This window comes from Miscanthus floridulus, chromosome 3 (genome assembly GCF_019320115.1).
Source record: "Miscanthus floridulus cultivar M001 chromosome 3, ASM1932011v1, whole genome shotgun sequence".
NCBI classification, from domain to species: Eukaryota; Viridiplantae; Streptophyta; class Magnoliopsida; order Poales; family Poaceae; genus Miscanthus; species Miscanthus floridulus.
This window is the reverse complement of record NC_089582.1, coordinates 77,327,170-77,341,589: the sequence shown is the minus strand read 5'-3', so window position 1 is coordinate 77,341,589 and position 14,420 is coordinate 77,327,170. Positions and strand designations below refer to the sequence as shown.

The 14,420-nt window shown below is 44.0% G+C and overlaps 1 protein-coding gene across 1 annotated transcript; it reads right to left on the bottom strand.

The window, feature by feature from the left end:
- Positions 1-9,711: 9,711 nt before the first annotated feature.
- LOC136545965 (glucan endo-1,3-beta-glucosidase 5-like) lies at positions 9,712-12,616 on the bottom strand. Its single transcript, XM_066537943.1, has 2 exons — positions 12,102-12,616; positions 9,712-10,986 (listed from the first exon to the last, which is right to left on the bottom strand). The coding sequence occupies exons 1-2, from the start codon at positions 12,446-12,448 to the stop codon at positions 9,855-9,857; spliced, it is 1,479 nt and encodes a 492-aa protein (XP_066394040.1). The 5' UTR covers positions 12,449-12,616; the 3' UTR covers positions 9,712-9,854.
- Positions 12,617-14,420: the final 1,804 nt, after the last annotated feature.

Genomic DNA, 14,420 nt, shown 5'->3' with positions numbered 1-14,420 from the left:
ATGGTGGTGACTTGATGATAAAGAAGAAAACAAGAAGGGGTGGAAAGGCAAGGCATCCAATGCAAATTCAAGATGCCAAGATGATGAGCAAGAATGACAATGAGAAGAAAGTCTATGCTCACATCAAGTGCTTCAAGTGTGGAAGTACGGGACACTTTGCCTCTAAGTGTCCTAACAAGCTTGAGAAGAAGGCTCAAGCAATCCATGAGAGGCAAGGCAATGAGAAGCACCACATGAGCAAAGAAGAGAAGGCTCAAGCAAAGAGAAAGTGCTACTCATGCCGGGAAAGGGGACACATGGCACATTCATGTCCCCTAGGTAAAATTTCTAAGCCTATTTCAATTGATGATCATGATATGCTTAGAAAGGATGGTAATGGTACCTCTATGGTTGCTATTGCAAAACATCCCGCTACTCATACTAAGGCATTGCCTAAGTATGTTGCTCCTAACTTGAGAGGACCCAAAGTTGTTTGGGTACCATCAAAAAGTGGATGAATGTGTGTAGGTACCATTGGCATTGGAGGCTTGATTCAATTGTCTTCATAGTGATCATCATATGTTGAATCAAGATATGAAGCTTAGTGCACATCCAATCCCAATGCCATGACAAATTAAGTGAAGTCCAAATATGCTACAACATACAAGTGTAAATTTCAAGTTGTGGTGATTAATTGGAATATTTGATGACTTGCAAATAATTGAGTTGAAGCTTGCTAGTTGGATGATCATGAGCTAACCAAGGTATATCTCTAGTTGATCATTTCATTTGGGTGCATATGAGTTGATTGAATTAGATAAATATGCAATGTTGCTTGCTATAAGATGATTGAATGGATAATTGCTTAGTAATCAAGTTTGGATTGATTTGTGTTGGATAAATTCATGAGATGACATTTAGTAAGTGATTTGAATGGATATATGTCTTATGGAAGTATTCAAACAAGTTAGTATCAAGTTTGATTCATATTTGATGAAGTATAGCTCAATTGCTTGAAATCTGTCCTATATTCAAAATCTGAGCTAGCTGTGATCATAGCCATGTTTGAGTATTGAAAACTTATTGGATTGGCATGAAAATTGGTGTACATGCTCTAGACTTATGATATAAGATGCTGTAGAAATTTCATGAAAATTGGATAAGAAATGCTTCGGTTTTGGAGTGGTTCTTGTCAGCTATAATGCAGCAGTTTTTAGCATGTAGCAGTGGTGGAAGAATTAAAATTTGGCAGTTCATATGAGATCAAATGAAGCTAAAATTTTTATGGATGCTAAATAACTTAGTAAAGCTCATCTCCACCAAATTTCGTGGTATTTGGATTTGTACTTTGAGAAACATGCTTATTTCTTTGGAAAATACAAAATCTGTCAGAAAAGTGACAAATATTGGATGGATCTAGAGTCACTTTGATTGAAAGGTCCTCAAGTTGGAAACATGTTTACAAGTGATTGAGGTACCTAAGTTTTGTTTTGATATGATCTAGTAACATGTTAAACAAAGAGTACAAGGCCATTTGATTGAGGAGTGTACTTTGCACACTTTTGGTACTCAAATTAGAAGATCAAGATCAAACTCAAGATGAAGTTGAAGTTTAAGTTCTAGTGACTATTGGAAATCATTTGGTAGAAAGAAAAGAACTTAAACAAGTAGAAAGAAAAGGACTTAAAGAAGGAATCAAGTTTACTCATCAAGATAAGTCCATCACTTGGATCAATCAATCAAGTTATCTCAAGTGAGTGTCAAGAATGGTTCTTGGAGAGAGGTCACTTCTCCCTAGTGTAGGGGCTTGCCGCCTATGTGTAGGTAAACCAAGTGTGGTACTTGGAAGGCTAACATGGAAGTGGTGATCCGAGGAACATTTAAGATGCTTAGTTAAAGCAATCAAAAGGGTTGATCAAGAAAAGCAAGCAACACCCAAAAGAGAGCTAATCATGATATTTCAAGTGGTATTCTCAAATTGATACTCTTATGCAAGCAAAGATCAAAAGATAAAGCAAGTCAACCACAACAAGAAAGTGCACTTGATCATAAGTGGTATTCATTTCATATGGGTGAAGAATGAAATTCAACATGGTATCTATTGGTCTTCACCAAGCTTATAATTGGACTTCACATTGCTATTGGAGTAATGAATTGGAATCTATGTGACTATCATCTACTCCAACATAGCAAAGGTATCATTGTAATGTGCATGATCATTTCATCCCTTACTAGTATGCGGTTAGTGCATATAGTACATGCTTCATAGTTTCATGCATAACAAATGAAATATTTAAATTCATAGCCTACCACTATTGTTTGAATGATTACTTGATCTAGTGGTTAGTACATGAATTTGTTCATGAGCTAGTGATCCCAAGTACTTGATCTAATTTGGATTGCTAACAAGTGACAAGTACAATATTGGCAAGATAACCCTTGCAAGAGGTGTGAAGAAGCTTGTCATTGGTTCAAACCGAACTTGGAAGCTTATGCAAATCAATTTAGTTCAAGCCAATTATAGAAGCTCATGATAGTAATAAGAGTACAAGCACAAGACAATAATGCAAATGGATATCTAGTTTGTATGTTTCAAGTGGTATCTAGACTCAAGTATTTCATCAAGATTTCAGAAGTGATGTCTAGATCAACTCACAAGTGATATCCGATAAGTGGTACTCATGAAGATAGCAAATGTTCAAGAAATGGTCTTTATTGATAAATCAAACAAGTGGTTCCATACTAGAAGATTCTTTCAAATGGTATTCACTTCCTACAAGTGGTATCTACACATAATGATGGTTCCACAAGTGATCCTCAACTTTAAGTGATCATCAAATGAAGAATGCATCCCTCAACTACAAGAGCTCAAGTGTATCAAATGGATGACGCATGCTATCACATAGGGGGAGGTGTCACACAAATTGGTATCAAGATCAAAGATCCTGTGTGTGGTATCTCAAGAAGCCTCACACAAGATACAAGCTTGGTATGAGTTACAAGTGGTATCTACAAGTGGTGTCATTCCAATAATCAAGTGATGTCCATAAAAAATGCAAGATTCAAGCCTCAACCATCTACCCCAAATGCATACCTTTGCATCAATAAGAAGCACACCTTTTATGGAAATTGATGACAAAGGGGGAGAGATTGTACAAAGATATGAAAGCCTCTATAGGGAGGAGAGATAAATTGTGTAAGGGGAGAGATAAGATATGAAAGCCTAGGAGGTTGGACATGAATATGGACAAAGAGGGAGCAACATTGGATAAAAGAGAAGGATCAAAATTCTTGGACAAGAGAAGCACACAAGTAGGGAGAGCAAGCTCATGAACTTTGATTGATTGTATTTGATATGTGCATATTCATGTGCTTGCTTGCATTACATAAGCTTTTAAATTCAATATGCATGCTTGTGTGGTGTATGCTAGTTGTAGAACTTGAATGATGATTTGATAACTAGCATGCATAGGATGATAGCTAGACACTTGGTATGCTTTTCAAGTAATGCTAGTACCTTGCTTTTTATGTTGATCTCACAAGGTATCTAGTGCTTTTATTTCCAAGTAATATCTAGCTAACCATGGTGCTAAGGATGAACTTAAAGGTGCAACTCCGATTGGTACACGCTTCAAAGGTTTATTCTATACACCTTAGCATCATTCGGTAGTAATTACTCTCCTACAATTTAAATCTATGCGTATGTGCGAACTTAAAGTCAAACACTCTAGCACATATGTAGGGGGAGCTAATACTACCATTTCGGATTTGTGGTACTTGTCCAAAATCATTTTCACATGGTAAAATTGCTCGGGCAAGCAACATGAATCCAAAAGAGCTTAATTTCCATATCTTTGTAGAGTTGTCATCAATTACCAAAAAGGGGGAGATTGAAAGGTCCTTGTTTGGTTTTGGTAATTGAGTGACAACTTAGGTGGACTAATTGTGTTTATGTGAGATACACAGGTGATTAGTCCACAGGTACATGTGTGTGAGCAACATATGCCATGAAGGTGAAAATAGTTTGGAGATGTTGCAAAGCTCACACATGTGATTATGAAGGAGCTTAAATGCACATGAGACATGACATTGAGTCATGTGATCAAGGTGGAGAAGATCAAGACAAGACTTGGCTTGATGGACCGGTTGCAAGCGTGAAGGGCAAGTCGGAGGCTTTGGAGCAATGGACCGCGTGGCGGTGAAGCTTGAGCAAGACTTGGCGCCGATGGACGATGGCAATGGTGAAGAGCAAGTAAAGTCAAGATCGATGAACCAATATGACCACGTGATGATATGAAGTGGATCATATCATTGTTGATCGTGTTGGTGCATGTGTTGCATCGATGTTGGAGGAGATGGAATGGAATACGCAAGGCAAAGGTATAACCTAGGGCATTTCATTTCACCGGTCATAAGTGTGTAGAGAAGTTGATGACCGGGTTTAGGATAGATGGCCGTACTATCAAGAGGGGCAAACTTGTTTGCATATCGGTCATCTAGTGCCACTTGAGTGATCTAACTTTGCATCATTGCTAGGATCGAGTGGCGTGGCAAGTTGAGTGGCTAATCCTTTGGAAAATGTTTGTGAAAAGCTAACACACATACACATGGTGGTGTACACTTGGTGGTGTTGGCACATTTGCAAAGGAGAAGAAGTTAGAGTTGTTGTGAATCAACTTAGAGAAGAGAAAGAGGTTTTTTGGTGTACTCCGAACTATAGGATGGTCCTTGGATTGGAATACTGCTTTGATCCATTGTGATTTGGATCAAGTATGCATGTGGGATGTGTAGCCCTCTGAGTAAGCTTTCCAAAATGTCCAAGATCATCGAAATCGGAGTTCGGAGCTAAGAGTTATAGCTGTTTTAGCGCCGAAAGGTCTGTGACCGGACGCTGCGCGAAAAACGACCGGACGCTGGGTTCCAGCGTCCGGTCCCAGCGTCCGGTCAGTGTTTTTAGCGTGTCCAGAAATGACCGGACGCTGGGAGAGTCCGGTCAGTGATGACCGGACGCGTCCGGTCGCTGAAAAACGTCGCTGGAACCTCTCTGTAAGTGACCGGACGCTGGGTTTCAGCGTCCGGTCGTTATGACCTGCGCGTCCGGTCGTCCCGAATCTTGCCCAGTGAAGGGGTAACGGCTAGTTTAGCCCATGGGGCTATAAATAGAAGTGGTGGCCGGCCTTGGGCTGCTTGCTTAGCACTCTCACGCCTATGTGGCTTGTGTAGGAGTGCTTGGATGCCCTCTAACTCACTTGTGCTTGCAAGAGTGCGAATCGATTGTGAGTGAGTGTGATTCTAGTGCGTTGCATTGTGAGATTGCATCGAGTGGCACTAGGTGATCGAGTTGCAAGCCGGTGGGGCTTGTTACTCTTGGAGGTTGCCACCTCCTAGACGGCTTGGTGGTGGTCTCCGTCGAAGCCCGCAAGAAGCTTGTGCGGCGCTCCGGAGAAGTGCTTGTGAGGGGCATTGTGCTCGCCCCGCGGGAGCCACGAAGAGCAACTCTAGTAAAGCGTGTCATTGAGCTACCCTCACTCAAGGGGTAGGTTCTTGCGGCGCCCAACGTGCGGGCTTAGCGGGTGATGCTAATTAGCCGCCGAACCACCAAGTGAGCGGTCGACACAACGGGGACTAGCGTGTTGGCAAACACGTGAACCTCGGGAGAAAAATCATCGTGTCAACCTTGTTCTTCCCGTTGGTTTGCATCCCCATTACACAAGCTTGCAATTACTTTTATACATATTAAGCTTGTGTAGTTGCTCTTGTAATTAGATAGCTTGTGTAGCTTGCTAATTACCTTCTTGCTTGTGTAGCATAGAAGTAGCTCCCTTGCGTGGCTAATTTGGTTTTAGTAACCTTGTTAGTCACATTGCTTAGTTTGTGTAGCTAAGTATTTGCGCCCTCTAATTAGGCATTGGTTGCCTTGTTATTGAGCATTGCTAGTGAGCATCGTTAGCTTTGTGCTTTTGCTTACTAGCATGTGTAGGAGCTCCCTTGTTGCTTAAAGTACTAGTGGCATAGGTTTGTGTAACCTTGCTCCTAGAATTGTTTAGGAGAGCTCTAGCTAGCCTAGCACCTTAGTTGCATAATTGTTATCCTTGCAAGGTGCTAGTGAACATATATAGTGGGGTATAGTCTTGGCTAGACCAATAGTTTTAATTCCGCATTTGTATCGGTTAGCCGACGCGATTAAGTTTTAGAAAAGACTATTCACCCCCCCTCTAGTCGCCATCTCGACCCTTCACCCGGCCTCGAGGTCGGTTGAGGCGGAGTCCCCCCTAGAGGCCAGACGAGGCGGAGCGCAAACCCAAGGGTCGAGCGAGGCGGAGCCCGCCCCCAAAGGTCGGTGTGAGGCGGAGCCCACCCTCAGAGGTCGGGCGAGGCGGAGCCCGTGGCCTCGGTATCGGGCGAGTCGGAGCCCGCCCTCAGAGGTCGTGCGAGGCGGAGCGCAAACCCAAGGGTCAGGCGAGGCGGAGCCCGCCCACAGAGGTCGGGCGAGGCGGAGCCTGCGGCCTCGGTGTCGGGCGAGGCGTCGCTCGTCCCTAGAGGTCGAGCGAGGCGGAGCCTGCCCTCAGAGGTCGAGCGAGGCGGAGCCCGCGACCTCGGTGTCGGGTGAGGCAGAGACCGCTCTCAGAGATCAGGCGAGGCGGAGCGCAAACCTAAGGGTCAGGCGAGGCGGAGTCCACGGCCTCGGTGTCGGGCGAGGCAGAGCCTGTCCCCAGAGGTCGGGCGAGGCGTAGCCCGCCCTCAGAGGTCGAGCGAGGCAGAGCGCAAACCTAAGGGTCAGGCGAGGCAGAGCCCGCCTCCAGAGGTCGGGAGAGGCGGAGCCCGCCCTCAGAGGCCGGGCGAGGCAAAGCCCGCGGCCTCGGTGTCGGGCGAGGCGGAGCCCGCCCTCAGAGGCCGGGCGAGGCGGAGCTTGCGCACCTGGGGGTCGGTTGGAGCTGTAGTCGCGCTTTTGACTGCTCGGATGAATCAATATTGATGGTTATTAGCTCCTCCTCTTCGGGTACCCTAGTATTGGTCCCCGACAAAAGAGATGCTGGAGCACCTATTAGATTGGATGGAGCAGCTCAGGCTCGAATTGACAAACATAGGTACCTTTAAAATTGGTTGATTTTCATGTTAATCATCGTCTCTTATTTAAGTTACCTTCAAAATTGGTCGATTTTCATGTTAACCATCATCTCTTAGTTACCTGGTCTTTTTGTATTATGCCTAGTGGTTTGACATTTTTTATTTTTGCCTATTGGCATATCTACAACCTTTTTTCAGTCTCTTCAACTGTTCTCATGAATAATGTTGCAGAGGCTGTGTATGGTTTGGATGTTCTCATGAATATGCAGACAGCTGCAAGAAGGTTTGATTGATGAAATGGTTGAATTAGCACACTAACTAAATGAGAGCAGTCTTATAATGAACCGAACTCTGCAGGAGATGGAGAAGGTAGACCATTTTTTTATACTCTCATGTCACTTTTTTTTGTCACCTGATAAAACTTTTAGCAAACAAACATATCATTTAGCATTCTGTAATTTTTCCTGAATGTTAAATCTATGGTGCAGTTAATTATGACTGATTTTGTGTCCTCACAAGAGCAGCACCCTCATTGTGGAAACATATAACTTGCACTTTACCCTTTGTCAAAGTTTAGGTTCCGTCATGGAAATATCAGACAGAACCCTTGTGCGCGACAGGATGAATTGTGCAGTAGCCACTCGTGCTCTCTGTCTCATTTTACTTTACAACATATTCTGATTAGCTTCCGTATTTTTCTTCTTGGCTGGACTCTTACGGTGAATGTTCACGTACCGTTATTGCAGATACTCGATTCAACAGAGACAGCTGTGGAGCACAGCTTGGCAGGCACCAGCCATGCAAATGCTCGTGCCGTGGAGGTTTACTCGTTGACCTCTAAAACGACATGTTTGCAGTGGCTTCTGTTTTTCATAATGATCTGCATGTTTACCATGGTGGTTCTAGTCATACGGATCACATGAGGCCCAGGGACTCCAGCACAGAAATTTTGCTGCCTAGACATTGTCTTCCAGGCTTCCAGCAGACCATGAATGATGCTGGGGCTTTCTCTACAGGTTTAAAGTGCTGAGAAAATGTATTAGACAGAGGCTACCGATTAAGTTGTGTGAATATTCCCTCGTTTTCTTTTCATAGCTGCAGTTTTGTTCACTTATTTCTGTCCAGTTCGTTCCATATGTGCACCTACTGAGTAGAAATAATATGGCAAAATTATTAATGGAACCTTTTCTTTCCTCTAGACTATCTCCAACAAAATAGCTATTGTGGCATCCAAACCCAAAATAGGTCTTCGATGGTACTGTATCGGTTAAAAAATAGCCTCCAACCAAGTATCTATAAGGGAGACATATTTTGCGTTGCAAAAAAGGCACAACCTAAATATGGATATCCTCTCTCTTCGACCCAAAAAGTTGGCGCTGGGGAAGGTGGAGAGTTGCTGATAACTGGGTATACCAGCCAATATATGCTGTAGTGCAGCACCCTAAACTGTTGAAATGTTTTTTCCCACAAAAAAAATGTTGAAAACGAGAGCAGCATGAAAATGTCCAGATATCTGTTTGCTACTGATGATATCTTCTAATTTCTTGTTTGTCACCTTTAATCTGCCGGGTTCAAATTGCTTAATGTAAAATCTGATTCGTTTATCTGAGGACAATCCAGATATGCAGATACTAGCTATATGCAGGAAATTCGGTATGTAGTAAATTTTTGTAACTGGTTAATCCATCTGGCCACAGCAAAATCGAAGTTGTATTCGAAGAAACGGAGCGTCAGCTAGGAAACAAATTATCGAAACCACCATCTCAAGAATCAACACAGAGAGATCTAGATGGCGTCAACAGTCCAATAATTACAGTAGTCCAGCAAAGCGGCTGCATCTTATCACAATTTGCATAGGCGGTCACCTCCATCCCTTTATATACACAGCACATAGCAACATTACCATCTCAGCCGTTCACAAGAATAAATCTGAAGATTCAGCACAAAGGGAGGCATGAGCCGCATGAAGAACACTGCCCTCGCCCTTGTGGTATGGCTCATGCTGCTTGCACTCTTCATCACAACGGCGACGGCCTCACTCCGTAAGTCATGCAAAATATTCTCTTCACTATAGGTTGATTGATTCATTTCTTGGTATTCATGGAACTTAGACATGTCACCAAAGATGCTGTTAAGATATTCTCATCAGTAGAGTGTACCTGACGGCCTTGCAGGCAGTTAGGCCATCAGTCATGCTCATCTGCTGTTAGCATGTTGGCATCACCTCACAGCTTTTCCTGATCCTGATACTGATCATGGATGCATTTCATTTCATTGCAGCATGCCAATGCTGCTGGCTGGTGCAGCATCCGAAGGTGACCTGCGGCCATGCCTGCTGCGGTGACAACTGTTGCCCGCCCACCCCACCACCGTCTGCCCGCTGAATTCGAGGAAGATCCTCAGGCCTGTGCCTGTTCATAGATCATAAACATTATGATGATACAGAATAAACTCAGCTGGAATGTTGTTGTAGTATCCCACTACTTTTCTGTGATGATATCATATATGCTGCAGCATGCATGGCAATAAAACATCTCTTTGGTTCCATCAGGTGCTACAACAAAAGGAGTATTTACCACATCTTTAATATATGCCCCGGGAACTAACTGATGGTAAACAGATATTCAGAAACGAGCATAATTGCAAAGGGGCATTTCAACAATAAATTAAATTAATATTATATATATCAAGCATAATTTCCTAATCTCACATGGCGACAGTGCAGTCCTTTCCTAGACCTAGAAGTCAAGAGTACAGTCTATCTAACATGGGCACAAGCATCATGCCCCAGCACATCAATTTGAGAATCAAGCAGAACCCATCATTCTAAGGTACATGAACACCCAGAAAGCTAAAACCCACATTCCACAGCAGACCCCGCAGCATCCACCGCCACAAGAAGCGACTGCAGAGCTCTTGCTATCATCAACACCAACAAGAAAACGGCACTCGCCCATAGATGGATCAAGGTAAGTTATCATCCCAAGCCCACCAAAATCGCAACTCTTTGGGTCCTGCTTCTGCTGCTGATAGTAGCTGTTGAAAGCATATGAAACATTGCCCTTCTCCCCAATACCATAGCATGAACCTCCGTAGTACAGAGTGGTACAATCAGCCATGCTGCAAGCAAGCTTCATGTGATCTGAAACACCGTCAAGATTCCGAGCAGGGTTTGAGACACACCAACGTGATGGAAGGTAAGGAACCTCTTTGGCATTCTTCAGTACTGAATTTCCCAGCCCAAGATTCAGGGGGTATTTGGCTTGCCCATCGAAGGAGAAGATCCCCCAGTGCCGCTCAAAGTTTCCTGGTAGTATGCTCTTCCCCTCTTCATCAAGAAGGCTGAAAAGATATACATCAGCTGGAGGCACACCAGGTCGGAGTGGAGTTCCCTTGTTGCTTGTAACACGATTGATAAGCCCTTGATTGAATGCCCTTGCTGCAGTTAAGTTTGCACTTGGTGCTCCCTCAGTTGGCCAACCTATCTCACCAATTGCAATAGGTAGGTTCCCGTAGCCAATTTTACTGAGAGCAGAAACTAGTGTGTCAAAGTTCCCATCAAATGCATTGTAGTACACATTAGGACCATCTACTACTGGGTGAGTAGATCCCTCGAAGAAGGCATAATCTTGTGGGAAATCTGAACTTTGGTAAAGACTGAGGAATGGGTAGATATTGACGACGAATGGTGCCCCACAAGAGCTCACAAAAGCAGCCAGCTGGGTCATTATCTGAGTCAATTCAGTCCTGAATACTCCTTGAGATGGAACAGAAGCACTCTGATATGCATCTGCATTGCAGGGAACTACTAGCTTTACGTAGCTAGCAAGATTAGCTTTCACCAGCGATTGCTGAATATTTGTCATTGCTGGAATGATATATGATTGGAATTGACCCTGGTAGCTTGTCAGGAAAGGCTCATTGCCCACAGCAATGTATCTGTAAAAACTGCAGAGTTAGTAGCCACGAAGAGATCAACCATTTCGGAGTCAATCTTGTATGGACACACCACATTCATGATTGCAAGTGAAATTTGATGAAAAAGCATGTAACTTTGTAAAGAACACACAAAAACAAATCACTTGCACATTCTTAAAAAGTATGTAAGCAACTAAGCATCGTTAACCCAAACTCAACTATACCAGTTTTGTTGAGCAGTACATTCTGCAATGATCCCAGAACATTTTATTAACTATTTGCACATCACTCTTAATCTCTCACTATTATTGGTGTCTACGGATTAAAATGGTCAGTTTCGCTTTGTGTAAACAAAGGATAACATGATTTGTGTTAGGCAACTCAAAGGATGAAATTTAATTTTTGTTTGACGTTGTATGCAATATGAAGAACAATAGAGTGCTTGCTTCAAAGTGACCGCAGCTCAGGGCCCTTGCGTTTTACCATCAACAGACACATTCTAAAAGAAACACTATATTGCTAAGCAGAAAGAATGCTTAAATAGAATAGAGATGTACAAATTGAATTCTATGATAAACACTCAAAATAAATAAATGAAACCAGATATGTCACTGCAAATTCAAACAACTAGACCCTATCTTAGCAATGACACTGAACTGAACAGCTGATGAGCAAATGGACCAGCTTCCTCTTATAATTCGAATTACAATACTCCGAATCTAAGCAACCACATTAAGAAAAAGATTATCTTCTGCACCAAAGCAATCAACTATTGGCTCAAATATAGGAAAAGCTCAAATGTAGGAAAAACTTTCCACTAAAGCTAAATAAACTAAAGCACATCATCTTGAAATGTTTCATCCAAATACGAAATACCTGAAACATCTCATCTTCATGTCTACGAAACAAGAAACATACAAAAGGTTAATCGTCGGCTCCACAAGAATCAAAGGAGCTCAACAAAGCGAATACTCCACTAAAAGCTAAAAAGTGACACAACATATACCTAACTCAAGTAAATCGACTACATAAATCCTAGGTTTGCCCAACCAATCACTAAGACTGAGGAAGCAAGAATCAAAAGGTTGTACTTCAATGCTGCAATGCGAGAGATCCAGAGAAAGACTGGGGCTCACCGGATGTCGACGCCGCCGCGGCCGACGTATCGGGACACGTTCTGCGCGACCCAAGCGTCTGCAGCCGCCTGCGACCCCGCGATGCTTGCGAGCTCGCCGTTGGTAACGCCGACCATGACCTGGATGCCGCTGCCGGCGAGCGCGCGCAGGACTCCCGGGTCGGCGTCGAAGAGCTTCACCTTGCTGATCCGATTCGCGCGCATCAAGTCCACCACTACGCCGGGCGGCGCGCGGTGGTCGGACACGGTGCCCCAGTTCACACCGATCGCCGCCTCGGCCCGCCACGCGGCGGCGCAGAGGGCCGCGACGAGGAGGGCGGGCAGCAGCGCGAGGCCTCCGGCAGCCATTGCGGGGGGCCTGAAAGCGGTGATCTTTGGAGGATTGGGAGGGGGTTCGTGGATCGAAACTGGATCTTTGGAGTGGGATTGGGGGAGTTGGTGAGACAGCTGAGAAGAGAGGATGGAGAAGAGAGTGACCCGATGATGCTGTGAGGTGGGAAGCTGGGGTGAGGTTGAAGGTTCTCACTGATCGGGGGGGTGGGGGGTGGGGGACAATTTGCTAAAAAAAATGGAGGTACCTGTGAGTCTCTGACGTGTCCACAAGATCCGTTGGCTGGGACTGGGAGTACCGAGGACTCAGGTCAAAAGGCCTTGGTGACTGTTGTAAACAAAAAGAGTAAAGTGCACGGTCAGTCTCTAAACTTATAGCAGCGTGTTATTCCGGTCTCTAATCTCGTAAAACGCAAATTTAGGTCCCTAATCACAGTTTGGGTCTCATCCCCATCCAATCGGGTCTGCACGCACATAACCCGCTCATGATTTTTTTTCACGGAGACCCCCCGAGCTCTCTCTTATCTATTCTCGGCCCCATTGCCCTTCTCCTTCTCGGTTTCATCGTTTAAGACGGACGCCTCTTTCTCTTCTCTGTTTCGGGGTGCACGGCGGCGGCGAGGGTGTTATCAAAGCCGACGATTGGGGGCGGCACTGATGCAAGCGAGGAACCTGGACGTCGGTGCTGCAACCGACGATGGTGGCGAGATTGCGAGGAAAAAGCAAAGCGGCGCCCATGTATGATGAGTTCGTCTTTTTCATCCATCATTGCCATTGCAGGTTATGTTGCTGATCAATTTTAGTCTTGCTTGTATGAAGACTTGATCTTTCCTACGGAAATCGTTAGGTTGCTTGTGATTGGGCTTGTGCAAAATTCATAGGGTTAGGTATGGATTAGTTGTGATTGGGCTTGTGGCATTCTTTTGAGAACTCTGTTCTTTTTCATCTAACGTAGGTGCTGGCACAGATGAGTTCACAATTGAGGTTCACCATGGGGGGTTCTTTGTTGGTCATGGTCATATGAGGACTTATATGGATGAAAGGGTTAACTGGTTTGATAATGTGGAGGCTGAGACATGGTCACCACTGTGTTTTGAAGATTTCGCTGAGCAGTTAGGTTATGAGAAGGATCCAAGCCTGAAGTTTTACTGGTTGCTACCAGGAAAGGGATTAAATGATAGGTTGAGGGTAATGGTTTCAAATCATGACACACTGGTTATGGCCTCAGTAGCGGAAGAGCATAGGAATTTGGTTGTGTACTTTGATCATGAGGATATAATTGACAGTGCTAATTGGGATGATTTACTAAGTAATCCAATTGCTGAATTGCCTAAGGTTCTTAGCCCACATAAGATTGTGTTTATGGTCAAGCAACCAGGCGAAAAGCTTCCAGTTTTCTACACTGATTTCAGCAGTAGAAGAGTTGATCAGGTGGTTGTTGATGGGACTCAAGCAGATGAAGCAACCGGAGCTGATGGTAGTGCCTCTGAACAAGAGGACTTTTTAGACAGTGACTATGAGATAGAGGAAGGAGATGACAACTTGCAGGAAGACAATGTCATAGAGGAAGGCATAAAAGTGAAGGACAACAATAAGGCCAAAGGTAGTAAGCTTAGGACATTGCAGACAAACAGACCGGTGCAAGCTGTTGATGATGAGGAGACAGATGATGATGGCTTGGAACTTCCAGAATCAGATGACGAAGGAGAAGGCAGGCTCAGGTTTAATTCTTTCAGTGAGGAGGACATGAACAACCCATCTTTTTCTGTGGGACTTGTTTTTCCATCTGTTGAGAAACTAAGAGAGGCAATAATAGAGTATAGTGTGAAGAATAGAGTTGAGATCAAGCTACCTAAGAATGACCAGAGAAGAGTAAAGGTTCATTGTGCAGCCCATGGAATTTATATGCTTCACTGGATACTAGTGTCAAGTCTTTTGTAGTCAAAACACACTATTGTTAGACATAATCTGCTCCCATCTCTCTCTTACT

Excerpts from the sequence above, each read along its gene's own strand:
- LOC136545965 (XM_066537943.1), bottom strand. The coding sequence starts at position 12,448 with ATGGCTGCCGGAGGCCTCGCGCTGCTGCCCGCCCTCCTCGTCGCGGCC. Across the intron at positions 10,987-12,101 it reads CGCGGCGGCGTCGACATCCG|ATACATTGCTGTGGGCAATG; the intron begins GTGAGCCCCAGT and ends CAGTTTTTACAG.